The sequence below is a fragment of the Prionailurus viverrinus genome, unplaced genomic scaffold, assembly GCF_022837055.1.
Source record: "Prionailurus viverrinus isolate Anna unplaced genomic scaffold, UM_Priviv_1.0 scaffold_35, whole genome shotgun sequence".
Taxonomy (NCBI): Eukaryota; Metazoa; Chordata; class Mammalia; order Carnivora; family Felidae; genus Prionailurus; species Prionailurus viverrinus.
Window position 1 is genome coordinate 3,526,398 of NW_025927605.1, and position 22,305 is coordinate 3,548,702.

The following is a 22,305-nucleotide window of genomic DNA, read 5'->3' on the forward strand; positions in this document are numbered from 1 at the left end:
GCCCTCAGTTCTGGGTATATCAGGACCATTTATCACTCAGGATGTTAACTGACTGATGCTTGCTTAGTCCCAGTGTACTGCTGCTGCTTCTACCCACCTGCTTTGGTTTTGCCTTCCCATATGGAAGATATTATGCCAGACATCCTGTACCCAAAGATCCTTGGATTGGGATATGTAGGTAGCAGAGGGTACTACAACAGACAGATGCTTATGGGAGTCTTTAATCAGGCTCTGTGGGGGAAACAGACTTGGGCTTAGGCATGATTCAGTTCATCTGTGTAAACATGTCAGCATCATGCCCCTCAACCCAGAGATATTCCCATTCTACGTACAACATAAGGACCAAACCTGGGGAAGAACAACTGTGCTGATCCTACCCAGCTCAGTGGGAACTTGATCACATGCTGTGATGATCACTGAAGCAAGACCAATGTTGATGATGTGAAAAACTTTCTTTCATCTGAAAATGTTTCTATGAGTTATTCTCAAATAGAAAACATATTAAACACTTATTTTGTAAAAACTCATAATATTTAGGAAACAACTTCCTTTTTTACAATTCCTCTAGTGACTATGGAAAACAATGTAAACACCAACAAGGAAAGTCCTGCCCATTGGTCTAAACTTTGGGGGTCCAGCGCATAAAAGCCCCAGAACCAGAGGAGGCACCAGAATCTGACAACCTCACCTCTGGACAGGACCTGCCCACCTTCCACCCCTGACACCATGACCCACTCGTGCTGCTCCTCTTGCTGCCAGCCTACGTGCTGCAGGACCACCTGCTGCCGGACCACCTGCTGCCAGCCCAGCTGCTGTGGGTGTAGCGGCTGTGGGTCCAGCTGCTGCCAGCCTTGCTGCTGCCCAACTTGCTGTCACACCACCTGCTGCCGGACCACCTGCTGCCAGCCCAGCTGCTGTGGGTGTAGCGGCTGTGGGTCCAGCTGCTGCCAGCCTTGCTGCTGCCCAACTTGCTGTCACACCACCTGCTGCCGGACCACCTGCTGCCAGCCCAGCTGCTGTGGGTCCAGCGGCTGTGGACACAACTGCGGTGGGTCTAGCGGCTGTGGCTCCAGCTGCTGCCAGCCTTGCTGCCGCCCAACTTGCTGTCAAACCACCTGCTGCCGGACCACCTGCTGCCAGCCCAGTTGTTGTGGGTCCAGCGGCTGTGGGTCCAGCGGCTGTGGACAAAACTGCTGTGGGTCCCACTGCTGCCAGCCAGTTTGCTGTACCCCTGTGTACTGCACGAGAACCTGCTACCACCCCACCTGCTGCTGCCTGCCTGGGTGCCTAGCCCAGGACTGTGGATCCAGCCGCTGCTAGCCTGACTACTGCCCAATATGCTGTCAGTCCACTTGCTGTAGGACCACATGCTGCTGCCTTTGCTGTGTCCAGCTGCTCCAAGCCTTCTTTGTTATTCATCTGCCTATTTAAGAGCTTGTGAATCAGATTGATGAAGTATGGACCACTTTTTTAAAATTATATTCTTCCTTATGTCCTGTGAATCACATGCCCTGTATCCTGCTTCATGTATCCTGCTATGGAGCCATGTCTCTGCTTTGACCCCAGGTCTTTGACTCATGTCTTCATCCTGTCCCTCTAAGTATCTAGATAAAGAAACAATTCCTTATGACTCATACATGGGTGTCACCAAATAATGAAAGACTTCATATCATTTTTATATTTCAGTCCTCCTATGATGCTTTCTACCTGTCATGATCACTTTGAATATCTCCCTAGATGCAGAGAGTCTTACTTATATTTCTTAATAAATCCTGTTCTATTCTGAACCTCATTTTGTCTCTCTCTTTTTTTTTTGTCTAGTGCTCCCAATGTGAGAATTTATACACAAGTTGCCTATCAAATGTAATGTCCATTTGGAGCCTCATATAGTCTTCCACAAATTATTATCTCCACTTTTGGATAAGGAAAGTTCACAGCAGAATGTCATAGCTGACATGGACAGACTCAGATCCCAGACTACATCTCCTACCCTTTCTGAAGTGCACTTACATTCATATCTCCAGTCGTGTTAGAAAACACCCTGGGTGGAGAAGCCAAGATGGCGGAACATCATGGAAGTTTTTTGTGTGTCTCGCATCCATGAAATACAGCCAGACCAACACTAAACCATCCTGCACACCTAGAAAACTGATCTGAGGATTAACACAACAATATGCACAACCTGAACCACAGAACTCAGCAGGTACACAGTGTGGAGAGGTGAACCTGGGGAGAGAGAAGCCTTGGAGGGCAGGGAGCGGCTTTTGCATGTGGAGAGAGGATGGAGACAGCAGGGGGTGTGTGGATACGGGAAAAGCACCCCTCCCCAAAAGCAGCTGGAGAGAAAGCGGAAAAGTGGAAACAGCCGCAAGGACTGAACTAAACAGGGAGAAAGGAGAAAGAAGAGGGTTTAAATTCCATTAAGACTGTAAACAGGGGAGTGCAGAGTCTGAAACTCCGCAGCTCAATACCTGGAGGTGCTCTGGTGGGAAGGGTGAATCCTCAGGAGCAGAGTGGGGTCTGGGACGTTCTTGAGCCACATGGGGAGAAGCGGTTCCACTGCTGGAAGGACATTTGGTAGAGGCTGTGAGGCCACCTGGCCCCAGCAGACCCCAGAGAACAGCCACATTCGCTGGTGCTGGAACGATGTCATTGGGGGTGAAGCCTGGTGCCAGATGTGTGTTGTGATTTGCCATAATCCCTGAGGTGGTGCTGCTACACTGTCTCATGAACTTTTTCTGGGGTGGGCTGGCACCTGGCCCCAGTCTCTGGGCATTGACAGCAGCACAGTCCTGCAAGCGTCCCTGGGTGCAGCTGGCACCCAGCCATTGCTCAGTGAGATCCTCCGCAGAGGGTCAAAGCCACAGTCCCTTAGAAGTGGGGGGCCAGGGAAGGCAGCCGCATCTGAGACAAAACTCAGGAGGGAGGTGCTGCCTGGGGCTCAGTCATAGACAGTGTGGAAGCAGAGAGTGGACGGAAGCCAAAGACGAAGGACAGGTGCGCGATTGCTGATTGGGGAGAACAGAGTTCCCATACTAGAGGCTGGGTAGTTGGGTAACACCATTTTCACTGCTCCCGCCCTTGCGCATACGTACCTACAAGCACCACAATCCACCCCAGTAGGCTAGCAGCGCCATCTAGTGGAGAACGGAGCCATTACACTAAGCTCCGCCCAACTGGGCCAACCTCGCTCTCCAAGAACACAAGTCTCACTGCCTGCTAAGTTCATGGACTATGAAGTACTTCATAATTTGACTTCTAGGGAAAAATGAAGTAATTTCAGTCATATTTCAGTCTGTTAGCTGGTCCACCTATTCAACTTTCTTTCTTTCTTTTTTTTTTCTCTTTTTCATTTCTTTTATTTTTCTTAAATACAGAAAGGGAAAAAATTCATTTTTATTTTCAATTTTTATTAAACATATTTTTCTTTAATTTTTTCTACTATAGTTTTTACTTTTGTGTAAAGTTTTTCAAAATATATTTTATTTCCATAACTTCATTTTAGTCTACCTCAGTGTATTCATTTTTTCAAATTTTCAAACTATTTTTTTTCTCCTTTTTTTTCCTTTAATTTATCAAGCCACTTGCAATACCCAGACCAAAACACACCTAGGATCTACCATCATTTATTTGATTTGTGTTTCTGTGTGTTTAATTTTAATATTTTTTTCCATTTTCATTTTCATTTTTTCTACCTCATTAATTGCTTTTCTCCCTTCAAAATGATGAAATGAAGGAATTCACCCCAAAAGAAACAGCCAGAAAAAACGACAGCCAGGGACTTAACCAACACAGATACAAGCAAGATGTCTGAACCAGAATTTAGAATCATGATAATAAGAATACTAGCTGGAGTCAAAAATAGATTAGAATCCCTTTCTGCAGAGATAAAAGAAGTAAAAGCTAGTCAGGATGAAGTAAAAAATGCTACAACTGAGCTGCAATCTCGAATGGATGCTGCAGCGGCAAGGATGGATGAGGCAGAGCAGAGAATCAGCGATATAGAGAATAATGAAGCAGAAAAAAAAGAGGGAGATTAAGGCAAAAGAGAATGATTTAAGAATTAGAGAAATCAGTGACTCATTAAAAAGGAACAACATCAGAATCACAGGGATCCCAGAAGAGGAAGAGAAAGAAATAGGGGTAGTAGGGTTATGTGAGCAAATCATAGCAGAAAACTTTCCTAACCTGGAGAAAGACACAGACATCAAAATCCAGGAAGCACAGAAGACTCCCATTAGATTCAATAAAAACCGACCACCAACAAGGCATATCATAGTCAAATTCACAAAATACTCAGGCAAGGAGAGAATCATGAAAGCAGCAAGGTAAAAAAAGTCCTAAACCTACAAGGGAAGACAGATCAGGTTTGCAGCAGACCTGTCCACAGAAACTTGGCAAGCTAGAAAGGAGTGGCAGGATATATTCAATGTGCTGAATCAGAAAAATATGCAGCCAAGAATTCTTTATCCAGCAAGGCTATCATTCAAAATAGAAGGAGAGATAAAAAGTTTCCCAGACAAACAAAAATTAAAGGAGTTTGTGACCACTAACCCAGCCCTGCAAGAAATTTTAAGGGGGACTCTCTTAGGGGAGAAAAGATGAATAAACAAACAAACAAATAAATACCAAAGGCAACAAAGATTAGAAAGGACCAGAGACCACCACCAGAAACCCTAACTCTACAAGCAACATAATGGCAATGAATTAACATCTTTCAGTACTCACTCTAAAAGTCAATGGACTCAATGCTCCAATCAAAAGACATAGGGTAACAGAACGGATAAGAAAACAAGACCCGCCTATATGCTGTTTACAAGAGACCCACTTTAGACCTAAAGACACCTTTAGATTGAAAGTAAGGGGATGGAGAACCATCTATCACGCAAAAGAAAGCCAGAGTAGCCATACTTATATCAGGCAATCTAGACTTTAAAATAAAGACTGTATCAAGAGATGCAGAAGGGCATTATATCATAATCAAGGGGTCTATCCACCAAGAAGACCTAACATTGGAAACATTTATGCGCCAAATGTGAAAGCACCCAAATATATAAATCAATTAATCACAAACATAAGGAAACTCATTGACAGTAATGCCATAACAGTAGGAGACTTCAAAACCCCACTCACAACAATGGACACATCATCTAATCAGAAAATCAACAAGGAAACAATGGCTTTGAATGACACACTGGACCAGATGGACTTAACAGATATATTCAGAACATTTCATCCTAAAGCAGTGGAATATACATTCTTCTCCAGTGCACATGGAATGTTCTCCAGAATAGACCACATACTGGGACATAAATCATCCCTCAGCAAGCACAAAAAGATCGAGATCATACCGTGCATATTTTCAGACCACAACACTATGAAACTCGAAATCAACCACAAGAAAAGATTTGGAAAGGTAACAAATACTTGGAGACTAAAGAACATCCTACTAAAGAATGAATGGGCTAACCAAGAAGTTAAAGGGGAAATTAAAAAGTATATGGAATCCAATGAAAATGATAACACCACAACGCAAAACCTCTGGGATGCAGCAAAGATGGTCATAAGAGGAAAGTATATAGCAATCCAGGCCTTCCTAAAGAAGGAAGAAAGGTCTCAGATACACAACCTAACCTTACACCTTAAAGTGCTGAAAAAAGAACAGCAAATAAAACTCAAAACCAGAAGAAGACAGGAAATAATAAAGATTAGAGCACAAATTAATGCTATAGCAATCAAAAAGCAGTAGAAGAGATCAATGAAACCAGAAGCTGGTTCTTTGAAAGAATTAACAAAATTGATAAACCCCTAGCCAGTTTGATCAAAAAGAAAAAAGAAAGGACCCAAATAAATAAAATCATGAATTAAAGAGGAGAGATCACAACCAACAAAGCAGAAATAAAAACATTAATAAGAGAATACTATGAGCAATTATATGCCAATAAAATGGGCAATCTGGAAGAAATGGACAAATTACTAGAAACATATACACTACCAAAACTGAAACAGGAAGAAACAAAATTTGAACAGACCCATAACCAGTAAAGAAATTGAATTAATAATCAAAATCTCCCAAAAAACAAGAGTCCAGGGCCAGATGGCTTTCCAGGGGAATTCTACCAAACATTTAAGGAAGAGTTAACACTTATTCTCTTGAAGCTGTTCCAAAAAATAGAAATGAAAGGAAAACTTTCATACCCTTTCTATGAAACCAGCATTACCTTGATTCCAAAACCAACCCAACAAAAAAGGAGAACTATAGACCAATTTACCTAATGAACATGGATGTAAAAATCCTCAACAAGATATTAGCCAACTGGATCCAACAATACTTAAAAAAATTATTCACCACGACCAAGTGGGATTTATACCTGGGATGCAGGGCTGGTTCAATATCTGTAAAATAATTAATGTGATTCATCATATCAAAGTTCATCATAAAAGAAAGTTCAAGAACCATATGATCCTCTCAATAGATGCAGAGAAAGCATTTGACACAATACAGCATCCTTTCTTGATAAAAACCCTCAAGAAAGTAGGGGCAGAAGGATCATACCTCGAGGTCATAAAAGCCATATATGAATGACCCAACACTAATATCATCCTCAATGGGGAAAATCTGAGAGCTTTCCCCCTAAGGTCAGGAACACGACAGGGATGTCCACTCTCACCACTGTTATTCAACATAGTATTGGAAGTCTTAGCCTCAGCAATCAGACAACACAAAGGAATAAAAGGCATCCAAATCGGCCAGGAGGGAGCCAAACTTTCACTCTTTGCAGATGACATGATACTCTATATGGAAAACCCAAAAGATTCCACCAAAAAATTGCTAGAACTGATTCATGAATTCAGCAAAGTTGCAGGATATAAAATCAATGCACAGAAATTGGTTGCATTCCTATACACCAACAATGAAGCAACAGAAAGAGAAGTCAAGGAATCAATCCCATTTAAAATTGCCCCCAAAACCATAAAATACCTAGGAATAAATCTAACCAAAGACGTGAAAAATCTATACAATGGAAACTATATAAAGGTTATGAAAGAAATTGAAGAAGACACAAAAAAATGGAAAAAGATTCCATGCTCCTGGGTAAGAAGAACAAATATTGTTAAAATGTCAATACTACCCAAAGCAATCTACATATTCAATGCAATCCCTATCAAAATAACACCAGCATTCTTCACAGAGCTAGAACAAGTAATCCTCAAATTTGTTTGGAACCAGAAAAGACTCTGAAAAGTCAAAGCAATCTTGAAAAAGAAAACCAAAGCAGGGGGCATCACAATCCCAGACTTCAAGCTATACTACAAAGCTGTAATCATCAAAACAGTATGGTACTGGCACAAGAACAGACATTCAGATCAATAGAACAGAATGGAGAATCCAGAAATGGAGCCACAAACGTATAGCCAACTAATCTTTGACAAAGCAGGAAAGACTATCCAGTGGAATAAAGACAGTCTCTTCAGCAAGTGGTGCTGGGAAAACTGGATAGCAACATGCAGAAAAAATGAACCTGGACCACTTTCTTACATCGTACACACAAAAAAACTCAAAATGGATGAAAGACCTAAATGTAAGACAGGAAGCCATCAAAATCCTTGAGGATAAAACAGGCAAAAACCTCTTTGATCTTGCCCACAGCAACTTCTTACTCAACACGTCTCTGGAAGCAAGGGAAACAAAAGCAAAAATGAACTACTGGGACCTCATCAAAATAAGCTTCTGCACAGCAAAGGAAACAATCAGCAAAACTAAAAGGCAACCCATGGAATGGGAGAAGATATTTGCAAATGACATATCAGATAAAGGGTTAGTATCCAAAATCTCTAAAGAACTTATCAAACTCAACACCCCCAAAACAAATAATCCAGTGAAGAAATGGGCAAAAGACATGAATAGACACTTCCCCAAAGAAGACACTCAGATGGCCAACCGACACATGAAAAAATGCTCAACATCACTCACCATCAGGGAAATACAAATCAAAACCACCATGAGATACCACCTTACACCTGTCAGAACGGTTAACATTAACAACTCAGGCAACAACAGATGTTGGTGAGGATGCAGAGAAAGAGGTACCCTTTTGCACTGCTGGTGGGAATGCAAGCTGGTGCAGCCACTCTGGAAAACAGTATAGAGATTCCTCAACAACTTAAAAATAGAACTACCCTATGACCCAGCAATTGCCCTACTAGGCATTTATCCCAGGGATATAGGTGTGCTGTTTTGAAGGGACATATGCATCCCAATGTTTATAGCAGCACTATCAACAATAGCCAAAGTATGGAAAGAGCCCAAATGTCCATCGATGGATGACTGGATAAAGAAGATGTGGTATACATATACAATGGAGTATTACTTGCCAATCAAAAAGAATGAAATCTTGCCATTTGTAACTACGTGGATGGAACTGGAGGGTATTATGCTAAGTGAAATTAGTCAGAGAAAGACAAAAATCATATGACTTCACTCATATGAGGACTTTAAGAGACAAAACAGATGAACATAAGGGAAGGGAAACAAAAATAATACAAAAACAGGGAGGGACAAAATTTAAGAGACTCTTAAATATGAAGAACAAACAGAGGGTTACTGGAGGGGTTGTGAGAGATGCGATGGGCTAAATGGATAAGGAGTATTAAGGAGTCTACTCCTGAAATCATTGTTGCACTATATGCTAACTAATTTGGGTGTAAATTTAAAAAAAAATTAAAAACATTAAAAAAAGAAAACACCCTGGGTCTGAGCACCAGCAAGATGTTCATTTGAGTGTCTTCTTTGACCACATAAGTATTGTTTTCCTGTATATGCAGGTGACTCTGGGTCAAAGTTGTAGACATCAGTGTTCTACAATTCAGACATCAGAAGCCACATATGAGGGCAGCGGGACCTGCCCTGTAGAGCTCTTGTGAACACAAGATCGCTTTGTTGCCTTGGGTGCTGCCCAGGCCCTCAGCACACCTCTGCATCAGATATAGGTGAGCAGGCGGTGTCCTCATGGGAAAGAGACACATCTGAACACACTTGTTTTTGCATGTGAAGCAAAAATCACATGCAAGAAATCACATTGTTGTATGGCTTCCTAGTCCTCAGGACCTAATGGCAGAGTAAAAAGGTATTAGTTAGTTTTCTGCCAAACATATTATGCTTCCCAACTGTAAGGCAATTTGTTATCATGATCAAAATGTTACCAAGACAATTAAGGAAAAACAATGTCAGAGACTGAGAGACCATGCAATGGGCATGTATGACTTTGAGAAATCCATGAGCTTTGGACCATCTAAGGAACAGAACACCTTCCATTTTTTTTGTGAAGGAACCATGAAGCATTTGGTGGGGAAAAGATGCCTGTTCCAGGGAAGTGAGAAGAATGTGAGAAAGAAGAAAGAGAAAAAAATGTGGGCATTCATAGGAGTCATGATGGACAGAAGGCTGGTGCTTCTGGTCCTGAAATAATGGTGCTCCCTCAGCATTCAGAGATGTGGGGCTTGATTCGAGTTCTGAGAGGAATATGAGACTATGCTCCGGGTCACCTCCTGGGAGCAGTGGAAGGACCTCTGATGAGCTACAAAGGGTCATGTCTGGGACACATGCCAACGTTGGAGCTTAGGCATCCAGGATCCTCTGGAGAGACTGTCAAGGGCAAACTTGCCTACTGCTGGTTCTTTTTTTTCTTAATGTTTATTTTTTGAGAGAGAGAGACAGGGTGCAAGTGGGGGAGGAGTAGAGAGAGAGAGGAAGACATAGAATCTGAAGCAGGCTCCAGGCTCTGAGATGTCAGAACAGAACCCGATGTGGGACTCGAACCCACGAGCCATGAAATCATGACCTGAGCTGAAGTCAGACACTTAACTGACTGAGCCACCCAGGCGCCCCCAGAGCTGGAGTCTTTATAAACCAAATCTCCAGAAGCAAGAGTTGAGTATTTTCTTAGTGTGGCACACACAGGTAGCATGACATTGTGCTGTCCATGAAAAGAGCCCATAGGCACAGAGATGCAGATCTGGTGGGTATAAATTGTCCCAAACACACAAATTTCTGAGATATATGGCTGGTATATTCAATACATCTTGGACAATCTATGGTTTTCATCACTCTTTCCAACGTTTTCTTAATTTGATTAATAAGCTGATACATTTTCTGGATGAAACAAAGATAAGATGGAGGAGGATGGAGGGGAAGGGGAGGAGGAGGAGTAAGGAGGCAAGGAGAGAGGAAGAAATGAAGGAAGGAGACAGAAAAGAAAAGAAAAAATGAAAGGAAAAGGAAAAAGAAAAGGAAAGAAACTTCAGAACAGAGGAGAGGAGAGGAGAGGAGAGGAGGGGGAAGGGAAGGGAAGGGAAGGGAAGGGAAGGGAAGGGAAGGGAAGGGAAGGGAAGGAAGGAAAGAGAGCAAATGTACATAAAAGTGTAATCAGCTACGTGAAGACACTGACAAGGCTAGCTAACAAGGTAAGGACTAAGTCACCAATTCACCCTGGTTTGCCCATACTGCCCCACTTATAACACCTGAAAGTCCCACATCCTGTGAAAGCATTCAATCTAGGTAAATTAGGAGTACTGGTCAAAAAGGACTCACACTTACTGATGCTTGCTTAGTCCCAGTGTAGTGCTGCTGCATCTACCCACCTGCTTTGGTTCTGTCTTGCCACATGGAAGAGATGATGCCAGACATCCTCTACCCAAGAGACTTTGGTTGAACTGGGATACAAGTTGAGTAGGGTGCTATGGGAGACATATTTGCCTGTGGAAGTCTTGAATCAGGTTTTTGTGGGGAAACAGACCTGGGCTCATGCACTACTAAATTTGTCCCTGTGAACATACCAACATCAGGCCCATCACCTCAAGGATACTCCCAATCCACATACAACCTAAAGATAAAAGCTGGGGAGGGACCACTGCTCTAACCCTAACAAGCAGGAACTAGATCACATGATGCAATGGTCATTGAAATGAGAATGATGCTGCTGTTGTGACCACCTCCCTTTCACCTGAAAATGTTTCTGCAAGTTATTCTCAAATAGGAAAACATTAAACACTTATTTGTAATGATTCATAACATTTAGGAAACAACTTCCTCATTTATGATTCCCCAGTAACTGTGGAAAACGATGTAAACACCAACAAGGAAAGTTTTGCCCATTGGTCTAAACCTCGGGGGTCCAGCGCATAAAAGCCCCAGAACCGGAGGAGGCACCAAAATCTGAAAACCTCACCTCTGGACAAGACCTGCCCACCCTCCACTCCTGACACCATGACCCACTCGTGCTGCTCCTCTTGCTGCCAGCCTACGTGCTGCAGGACCACCTGCTGCCGGACCACCTGCTGCCAGCCCAGCTGCTGTGGGTGTAGCGGCTGTGGACACAACTGCGGTGGGTCTAGTGGCTGTGGGTCCAGCTGCTGCCAGCCTTGCTGCTGCCCAAGTTGCTGTCACACCACCTGCTGCCGGACCACCTGCTGCCAGCCCAGCTGCTGTGGGTCCAGCGGCTGTGGACACAACTGCGGTGGGTCTAGCGGCTGTGGGTCGAGCTGCTGCCAGCCTTGCTGCCGCCCAACTTGCTGTCAAACCACGTGCTGCAGGACCACCTGCTGCCAGCCCAGCTGCTGTGGGTCCAGCGGCTGTGGACAAAACTGCTGTGGGTCCCACTGCTGCCAGCCAGTTTGCTGTACCCCCGTGTACTGCACGAGAACCTGCTACCACCCCACCTGCTGCTGCCTGCCTGGGTGCCTAGCCCAAGGCTGTGGATCCTGCTGCCAGCCTTCCTGCTGCTGATTGCCTCGCCAAGAACCACCATCTGACTTGCCGCTTGGGAATTGGTCACTGCCAAGCGTTGAGGAAAGCCAGCCCGCAATCCCCAACATCTCGGTTATTCATCCTCCTGTTTACAATCTTGTGAATCACCCTGATGAAGTGTGGACTGCTTCTCCCTGATTCGCTTCTTCTTTCCTTCCTCTGGGTCATGTGCCAGCTTCACCCATCCTGATACAGAGTTAGGATCTCTGTTTGGTCTCCATAGTCAAGAACTTTATCCTGTCCCTCTAAATACGTTAGCAAAACAACTCCTCAGGAATGACCTATAACTCGTGGAAACTACTGAAAGCCCACACGGGTATGTTTTCTTTCTCGGTGTACTCAAGAAGCTTGTATGCCTCTTGCTGCCTGTCATCTTCCCTTTCAATGTCTCCCTAGATGCGGGGAGTCTCACCTGTATCTCTTAATAAATTCTCTATCATTTGGAATCACCTATTGTCTTTGTTTTTTATTTTATATTATTTTATTTTATTTTATTTTATTTTATTTTATTTTATTTTATTATTTTAATATAGTTTATTTTCCAATTGGCTAACATACAACACCCAGTGCTCATCCCAACAAGGGCCCTCCTCAATGCCCATCACCCATTTTCCCCTCTCCCGCACCCCTGCCATCCATCCTCAGTTTGTTCTCTGTATTTCAGAGTCTCTTGTGGTTTGCCTCCCTCTCTCTCTGTTTGTAACTATTGTTTTTGCCCTTGCCTTCCCCCACGGACTTCTGTTCAGTTTCTCAAGATCCACATATGAGTGATAACGTAGGAGATCTGTCCTTCTTTGACTGACTGATTTCACTCAGCGTAATGCATCCAGTTGCATTCATGTTGCTGCAAATGGCCAGATTTCATTCTTCTCATTGCCAAGTGGTATTCCATTGTATATATAAATCACATCTTCTTTATCCATTCATCAGTTGATGGACATGTAGGCTCTTTCCATATTTTGGCTATTGTTGAAAGCATTGCTAGAAACATTGGGGTCATGTGCCCCCGGCATCAGCACTCCTGTATCCCTTGGGTAAATTCCTAGAAGTGTTACTGCTGGGTCATAGGGTAGTTCTATGTTTAAGTTTTTGAGGAACCTCCACACTGCTTTCCAGAGCGGCTGCCCCACTTTGCATTTCCACCAACAGTGCAAGAGGGTTCCGTTTCTCCACATCCTTGCCAGCATGTGTAGTTTCCTGATTTGTTCACTTTAGCCACTCTGACCGGTGTGGGGTGGTATCTCAGTGTGGTTTGATGTGCATTTCCCTTATGAGGAGTGATGCCGAGCATCTTTTCATGTGTCTGTTGGCCATCTGGATGTCTTCTTTGGAAAAGTGTCTATTTGTGTCTTCTGTCCATTGTGTCAAGAGCATACTTAAACATCATAAAAGCCATATATGAAAAGCCCACAGCTAATATCATCCTCCATGGGGAAAAACTGAGAGTGTTCCCCGTGAGAGCAGGAACACGACAGGCATGTCCACTCTAACCACTGTTGTTTAACATAGTGTTGGAAGCCCTAGCATTAGCAATCGGACAGCAAAAATGAAATAAAAGGCACGAAAATTGGCAAAGAGGAAGTCAAACTTTCCCTTTTTGCAGACGACATGGTACTCTACATGGACAACCCAAAAGACTCCAAAAGAAGACCCCCTAGAACTGATACATGAATTCAGCAAAGTCGCAGGGTACAAAATCAATGTACAGAAATCCATTGAGTTTTTAGACACCAATAGTGAAGCAACAGAAAGAGAAATAAAGAAACTGATCCCACTTACAACTGCACCAAGAACGATAAAATCCCTAGGAATAAACCTAACTAAAGAGGTAAAAGATCTGTATGCTGAAAACTAGAGAAAGCTTATGAAGGAAATTGAAGAAGATGCAAAGAAATGGAAAAGCATTCCATGCTCATGGGTTGGAAGAATAAACATTGTTAAAATGTCAATACTACCCAAAGCAATCTACACATTCAATGCAATCCCAATCAAAATTGCACCAGCACTCTTTTCAAAGCTAGAAGAAACAGTCCTACAATTTGTATGGAACCACAAAAGACCCTGAAGAGCCAAAGTAATACTGAAAAGAAATACTGAAAACCAAAGCGGGAGGCATCACAAACCCAGACTTTAGCTTCTACTACAAAGCTGTAATCATCAAGACACTATGGTATTGGCACAAAAACAGACACACAGACCAATGGAACAGAATAGAGAATCCAGAATTGGACCCACAAATGTATGGCCAACTAATCTTTGACAAAGCAGGGAAGAGTATTCAATGGGAAAAAGACAGTCTCTTTGGCAAATGGTGCTGGGAGAACTGGAAAGCAACATGCAAAAGAATGAAACTAGACCACTTTCTTTTACCATACACAAAAACAAACTCAAAATGGATGAAAGACCTAAATATGAGACTGGAAACCATCAAAACCCTAGAGGACAAAACAGGCAACAACCTCTTCAACCTCAGCCACAGCAATTTCTTATTAAAAGCATCTCCAAAGGCATGGGAATTCAAAGCGAAAATGAACTATTGGGACCTCATCAAGATAAAACCCGTATGCACCGCAAAGGGAACAATCAACAAAACTGAAAGATGACCGATGGAATGGGAAAAGATATTTGCAAATGACATATTGGATAAAGGGTTAGTATCCAAAATCTATGAAGAACTTACCAAACTCAACACCCGAAAAACAGATAATCCAGTGTCTTTGTGTTTTTGTACCCTGTTTCCAATGCAAGGATTTGTACGTACATTTTACATCACATGCAGTGTCCGTGTGGAGCCATACACAGTCCTCCACAAATCATTATGTGCATTTTCAGCTGAGGAGATTTCACAGTGGAATGTCCCACAGCTGACATGGACACACTCGGATCCAAGACTGTGGTTCGGGCACTTGCTGAAGCGCACTTACGTTCAGATCTCCAGACGTGGTAGCGCACACCCTTAGTCTCAGCGCCGGCAAGATGTCCATCCGAGGCCTTCTTTGACCCCAGAAGTGTTACTCTTCTGTACAGGCGGGCCATCACTGGCACTAAGTTGTAGACATCAGTGTCCTACAGCTCAGCCACAGCGGCCGTATGTGAGGACAGCGGGACCTGCCCTTTAGAGCTCTGGGGAACACAGGATGCTCTTGTTGCCTTGGGTGGCATCCAGCCCCTCAGCACTCTTCTGCCTCACATACAGGTGAGCCTGCGGTGTCCTCGTGAGCAGCAGAGGCAGCTGAACACGCTTGTGTTTGGGTCGTGCAAATCACATTCTTGCTTGGCCTCCTCGTCCCCAGGACCTGCTGGTATAGTAAAATGGCATCATGTGATTTTCTGCCAAACCTATGTATCTCCCCTCCCGTACGGCAGTTTGTCATCGTGATCAAAATGTTGCCCAGAGAGTTGACGAAGCATGGTGTCGGGGCCAGAGAGATCGTGCAATGGGCATGTAGGACTTTGAGTAATCCATGAGCTCTGAACCATCTAAGGAAACAGGAAAAGCTCTGGTATATTGTGGAGGAAGTGTGAGCAACCGAGGGGGGAAAAAACGATGCCTCCTCCGGGGGGGTGAGGAGAATGTGAGGAAGAAAAAAGAGACAACGACGTGGGCATTCCTAGGAGTCGAGGACGAAGGCTGGTGCTCCTGGTCCAGAGCCACTGGTGCCGCCTCAGCACTCAGGGCCGTGAGGCCGATTCAGGCTCTGAGAGGAATAGGAGACAGGGCCCCGGGTCACTTCCTGGGAGCAGTGGAGGGACCTCTGATGAGCTTCGAAGGCCCCTATCCAGGACACATGCCACCACTGGAGACTAGGTACCCAGGATGCTCTGGAGAGACTGCCAAGGCCAAACGTGCCTACCGCTGCTGGTTCTCAAGAGCGCCATGTTGGCAAAATGAGATGAAAACCTGACACGACCCATGTTTCCGAATATTTGCTGGATGTTGACTAAATCCTTCCTGAGCATTCCCTTTAATTCGTGGAGGGATTTGCAAAGTAGGTATTAAGGTTCCCATTGTAGAGGTGAGGAAATTGAGACTGAGTGGGGTAAAGGAATGTCAGACTTTGGTTTCTCCCAGAAACTACCCTGAATAAAGGAGTCTGGGAATGTGGTTTCTTTGGGGAGGTCACATCACACTGGTCGGAGTGTAGCGAAATGTCACAGGGAAGAAGCACTCTGAGACCAGCATCACAGTTTGCAACTAAAGCTAAACTGAAAGATATCTCAGAAATCACACACACACACACACACACACACACACACGTTAAGATTCTCCTATTTCAGCAATGAGGGAGCAGGAGTCTTTATAAACCAACTCTCCAGAAGCACGGGAGGAGTGTTTTTCTCCATGTGGCATGCTCAGGCAGCCTGACATTCTGCTGTGTATGAAAAGAGCACTTAGGCATAGAGGTGCAGATATGGTAGGTACATTATCCTAAACATACTAATATCCAAGACATAGCCCTGGTGTAGTCAAGACACCTTTGGCAGTCTATCGTTTTCACCACTCATTTCAACATTTTCTTAATTCTATTGGTGGGCAGATGCAATTTCTTGAAGACACAGAACAATAAGACAATAGAAGATGGAGGGCAGAAGCAGGAGTAGGGAGGCATCAAGAGGAAACACAGGAAAAGGAAGGACGGAGGAAAAGAAAAGAAAAGAGAGGAAAAGGAAGAAAGACAAAAAAGGAAGAAGGAATGAAAGGTATAAAAGGAAAATTGGAGAAAGGAAAGAACAGTTTGAAGGAAGGAAAGGAATGGAGGGAAAGAGAGTGATGAAGGGAGGGAGAGAGGGAACCAGGGAGGAAGGAAGGAAAAGAAAGGGAAAGAAAGAAAGAAAGAAAGAAAGAAAGAAAGAAAGAAGAAAGAAAGAAAGAAAGAAGGAAGGAAGGAGGGAAGGGAAGAAGGAAAGAAAGAAAGAAAGAGAAAGAAAGAAAGAAAAGAAATAAAAAAGCAAGAACAAAAGAACAAAAGAAAGGAAGAGGGAAGATATGAGAGGAATGAAGGAAGGAAGAAGGAAGGAAGAAAGGAAGGAAGGAAGAAAGGAACAAACAAGTGAAGGAACAAAGGGAGGAAGAAAGAAAAAGAACTGACATAAATAAAGAGGTAATCTGTTACATCAGTGAAGGCACTGTGCAGGCTAGTTAACAAGGTTAGGACTAGAGTCACCAAATCACCCTGGTATGCCCATACTTCCTTAGTTATACCACTGAAATTCCCTTATTCTGAGAAAACACTCAAGCCTAGGTAAATCAGGACTACTGGTCAATAGGAGGTACACTAACTGATGTTTGCTAAGTCCCAGTGTACTGCTGATGCCTCTTCCCACTTGCTTTGGTTATGCCTTGCCATATGGAGAAGATGAGGCCAGATATCTGCTACCCAATTGTCTTTGATTGAACTGGCATACAAGTGGGGTAGGGTGTTACAGGAGATAGATATGCCTGTGGGAGTCTTGAATCAGGCTTTTGGGGGGGAACAGGCCTGGGCTCACACATCTACTAAATTTGTCCCAGTGAGCATATCAGCATCATGCCCCTCACCTCAGGGATACTCCTAAACCACATACAACCTAGGACCAAAGCTGGGAGGGACAGCTGCTCTGACCCTACCCAGACCAGCAGAAACTAGATCACATGATGTGATGATCATTGAAGCAAGAACAATGCTGCTGATGTGATCACTTTCCTTTCATCTGAAAATGTTTGTATGAGTTATTCTCAAGTAGGAAACACATTAAACACTTATTTTGTAATGATTCCTAACATTTAGGAAACAACTTCCTCATTTATGATTCCCCCAGTGACTATGGACAAAATGTAAACACCAACTAGGAAAGTCCTGCCCATTGGTCTAAACTTCGGGGGTCCAACGCATAAAAGCCCCAGATCCGGAGGAGGCACCAGAATCTGAAAACCTCACCTCTGGACAGGACCTGCCCACCTTCCACCCCTGACACCATGACCCACTCATGCTGCTCCTCTTGCTGCCAGCCTACGTGCTGCAGGACCACCTGCTGCCGGACCATCTGCTGCCAGCCCAGCTGCTGTGGGTCCAGTGGCTGTGGACACAACTGCGGTGGGTCTAGCGGCTGTGGCTCCAGCTGCTGCCAGCCTTGCTGCCGCCCAACTTGCTGTCACACCACCTGCTGCCGGACCACCTGCTGCCAGCCCAGTTGTTGTGGGTCCAGCGGCTGTGGGTCCAGCGGCTGTGGACAAAACTGCTGTGGGTCCCACTGCTGCCAGCCAGTTTGCTGTACCCCCGTGTACTGCACGAGAACCTGCTACCACCCCACCTGCTGCTGCCTGCCTGGGTGCCTAGCCCAAGGCTGTGGATCCTGCTGCCAGCCCTCCTGCTGCTGATTGCCTCACCAAGAACCACCATCTGGTCACAACACTGATTTTTGTTTGGGAAACAAAGTCACTGTCAAACATTGCTGAAAACCAGCATGCAATCACAAACATTTCTGTTACTCATCTGCCTGTTTACAAGCTTGTGAATCAGCTTGATGAAAGTCAACCACTTCTCCCTGATTATCTTCTTCCTTCCTCTTTAAGGCTCACATGCCAGCTTTACACATCCTCATACAACCATGATTTCTGCCTAACTCTGTAGTCAAGATCTTTATCCTGTCCCTCCAAGTACTTTGGAGAAACAAACCCACATAACTGACACTTAAGTTTTTGCAAAAATGGGAAGTGTGCACTAATATGTTTTCTTTCTCGGTGCACTGATGGTTCTTGTATGCTGCTTTCTTCCTGTCATGATCCCTTTGAATGTCTCCCTAGGTGCCTCACATATATTTTTTAATAAATCCATTTGTCATCTCATAATGTCTTTTTTTTAATTTTTAAAATTTATTTTATTTTTTCAAGTCTTTTTTTTAAACATTTATTTATTTTGAGAGAGAGAGAGAGACCGAGGGAGGGGCAGAGAGAGGGAGAAAGAGAATCCGAAGTAGGGTCCATGCTGAGCATGAGATCATGACCTGAGCCTAAATCAAGAGTTGGATGTTCAACTTACTGAGCCACCAAGGCACCACTTGTCTTTTTTTTTTTGTATAGTGTTCCCCATGTAAGGATTTATACACAGGTGGAATATCACATGCAATGTCTAATTAGAGCCTCATACAGTCCTCCACAAATCATGATCTCCATTTTCAGGTGATGAAATTTCACAGTGGAATGTCATAAGCGATATGAACAGACTAAGATCCCAGACTCTGTCTTTTGCCCTTACTGAGGTGCACTTACATTCATATCTCCAGATGAGTTAGAAAAACCCTGGGAGTAAGCACTAGCAAGATGTTCATCTGAGTGTCTTCTTTGACCACAAAAGTACTGTTTTCCTATATATGCAGGTGACATCTAGCACTAAGTTGTAGACATCAGTTCCCTACAAATCATCCAATAGCAGCCACGTGTCAGAGCAGCGAGACCTGCCCTTTAGAGCTCTTGTGAATACAGGATCCTTTTTTTCCTTGGGTGCTGTCCAGCCCCTCTGCACTCCTCTGCATCAGATACATGTGAGCATCCAGTGTCCTCACAAGAAAGAGACACAGCTGAGCACAATTGTGTTTGGGTCATGGAAATCACATTCTTGTATGACTTCCTGGTCCTCAGGACCTAATGGCAGAGTAAAAAGGTATCAGGTAATTTTATGCCAAACATATTTTGCTCCCCAACGGTAAAGCAATTTGTCATTGTGATCAAAATGCTGCCAAACCATAAGAGACTCTTAAAAACTGAGAACAATCTGAGCGTTGATGGGGGGTGGGAGGGAGGGGAGGGTGGGTGATGAGTATTGAGGAGGGCACCTGTTGGGATGAGCACTGGGTGTTGTATGGAAACCAATTTGACAATAAATTTCATATTTAAAAAAATGCTACCAAAGCAATTAAGGAAGGACGACGTCAGGGATTGAGAGGTCATGCTTGGGGATGTAGACTTCGAGTAATCCATGAGCTCTGAACCACCTACGGGAACAGAACAACCTCCGGTATTTTGTGAAGGAACTGTGAAGCATTTGAGGGGAGAAAAAGATGCCTGTTCCAGGGAAGTGAGAAGAATGTGAAGAAGGATAAAGAGAAAATGATGTGGACATTCATAGGGGTTGTGATAGAAGGCTGGCATTTCTGGTCCTGAACTAATGGTGCTGCCTCAGCACACAGGGATGTGAGGCTTGATTGAGGCTCTAAGAAGAATAGGTAACTTAATCCCTGAGTCACCTCCTGGGAGCAGTTGAGGGATCTCTGATGAGCTGTGAAGCCTCATATCCAGGGCACATGCCAATGTTTGAGTTCTAGGTATCTGGGATGCTCTGGCAAGACTGACAAAGTGAAACGTATCTACCGATGGGTCTTAAAAGCTAGGTGTTTAGGTTATGGGATGAGGAAATGACACAACGTGTGTTGTCTACTACTTGTTAGGTATTAAACAAATGCTCTATGTGCATTATCTTTAAATCTGAATAAACTTTCAAGGAAGTGTAAATATTCTAAATATTTTAGAAAAGAAGAAATTAAGACCAAGAGAGGTAAATTAAAGTCATAGTTTGTAACCTCAGAGAATATATTTTGAGAAAAAGAATAAAATACAGTTTGTTTAGGATGTGCACTGCACACTAACAGAGAATTGAAGAAATGGGGTGAGTAAGGGTGCACATGAATCTATCACTGTTTGCAACTGATTATACCTGAGTGAAAATTATCAGAAATGATGTAAAATATACATTTTAGAGTTACCCTACTTGATGAAAATGGAGATGGAATCTTCATAGACAACTCTCCAGAATCATTGGTTGGGTTTTTCTCAACATGGTATGCACAGACAGCATGACTTTCTTCTGTTGCATGAAGAGAACCCTTAGACACAGAGATTTATATGTGGCAACTGGAAGTTGGCTTGAGCACACTGAGATCAAAGATACATGATTAGTTGTGCCAGTCAGTTTCAGGTGCTATAATGAACTTCCATAGACTGGTTGGATCACACAGTAATATTTATATGCCACAGTTCTGGAGGCTGATAAGTCAAAGATCAAAGTGCTGGCTGGTTACATGTTTGGTTGGACCTTCTTCCTGGTTTGCTGATGGCTGCTTTATGGCTGTATCTTCAAATGGCAAGGAGAGAGTGAGAGGGCTTTGGTCTCTGTCTCTTATTAAAAGAGTATCAACCCTATTATTGGGGCCTTATCCTCATAAGTTAGAAGGTGAACTATTGCAGAAAAAAATAGCTATTAATGGGTCTATCAATTGATTTAATTTAAGGTATTCCATTATTATATACCATGATCCTTTAGGTTTTTGCAGGGGCCAGACAGGCAATCAAATACAGTCGTGCTGGGAGCTACCATCCCTGTATTCTTTTTTTTTTTTTAATTTTTTTTTCAATGTTTATTTATTTTTGGGACAGAGAGAGAGAGAGCATGAACGGGGAAGGGGCAGAGAGAGAGGGAGACACAGAATCGGAAACAGGCTCCAGGCTCTGAGCCATCAGCCCAGAGCCCGACGCGGGGCTCGAACTCACGGACCGCGAGATCGTGACCTGGCTGAAGTCGGTCGCTTAACCAACTGCGCCACCCAGGCGCCCCATCCCTGTATTCTTTAGGTCTTTGAGGAAGCACTAAACTCCATGGATTGCTATTGCTTCTGGTTAATACATTGATCAGGAAGCAAGGAATTTTTAGGGGCTCCTATTTCGCCTTTGTTTCTATTATGGTTTTCATTTCACATGTCTGGAGATGTACTTCTGCTGCAAAGAGTGCAGGTAGCTGAGTTTCCAACTGTTAGCAACTTCAGGATCTACATCAGCTTTACAGATAAGGCCTGTTCTTTCTGTAAACTCCTGGATAATTGCACACCATGAAGGTACTAGGGCCTAGCATTTTCTTCCCAACATGAGACTTGTTAATGGCTATCTTTGCTCTGGATATCTCCATCGGGTTGACCAATGTTTTGTTAGACCTGCATGGCAGTCTTATATCCTCCTTGCCTAATGCTGCCTCTTTCGTACTTTTTTTGAAAGATGTTACATCTACATGGCAGTCTGTAGGTTTTTGCTGTCTAATCCACCTTATTTCCCCCATTCTTTTTAAACCTTTCATAGGCATCACTCCCCAGTGAATTTCTTACATTCTTACCACTGTTTCAGTGTCTGATTCTCAGAGGACCCAAATGATACACAATGGAAGGATTCTGTCACTCACTACCTACTCAAGTAGAAGGGAAATGAGTATAAAATGGACCTTAACACTAATTAGACCCACATGAGATGGACATGAATCAGAACTCCATTTATTACCTGGCCTCCATATGCATGCATTTTAACACAAGGAGTCCTGGTATCAGTGTCTGCTCAAACTCTGAATCCAACACCTTTAGATATATCTGGGTTCTCACCTTTCCCAAGTGTACAGTTACTCTGGCATATGATTATAAATCCGTTGTGGAAGGACTGGGGGGAACAATGCTACACACACACACACACACACACACACACACAC

At 43.6% G+C, this 22,305-nt stretch overlaps 2 protein-coding genes across 2 annotated transcripts; both read left to right on the forward strand.

Moving 5' to 3' along the window:
- Positions 1-726: 726 nt before the first annotated feature.
- On the forward strand, positions 727-11,785 carry LOC125158508 (keratin-associated protein 9-2-like). Its single transcript, XM_047845713.1, is given in 4 exon segments — positions 727-799; positions 875-983; positions 1,074-1,372; positions 11,262-11,785. Coding segments are annotated over 4 exon segments (1,005 nt in total).
- Positions 11,786-17,762: 5,977 nt separating this feature from the next.
- Positions 17,763-18,164, forward strand: LOC125158511 (keratin-associated protein 9-4-like). The gene has a single exon (XM_047845716.1). The coding sequence runs from the start codon at positions 17,763-17,765 to the stop codon at positions 18,162-18,164; it is 402 nt and encodes a 133-aa protein (XP_047701672.1).
- Positions 18,165-22,305: the final 4,141 nt, after the last annotated feature.

Coding starts and splice junctions, on each gene's coding strand:
- LOC125158511 (XM_047845716.1), top strand. CDS start 17,763: ATGACCCACTCATGCTGCTCCTCTTGCTGCCAGCCTACGTGCTGCAGG.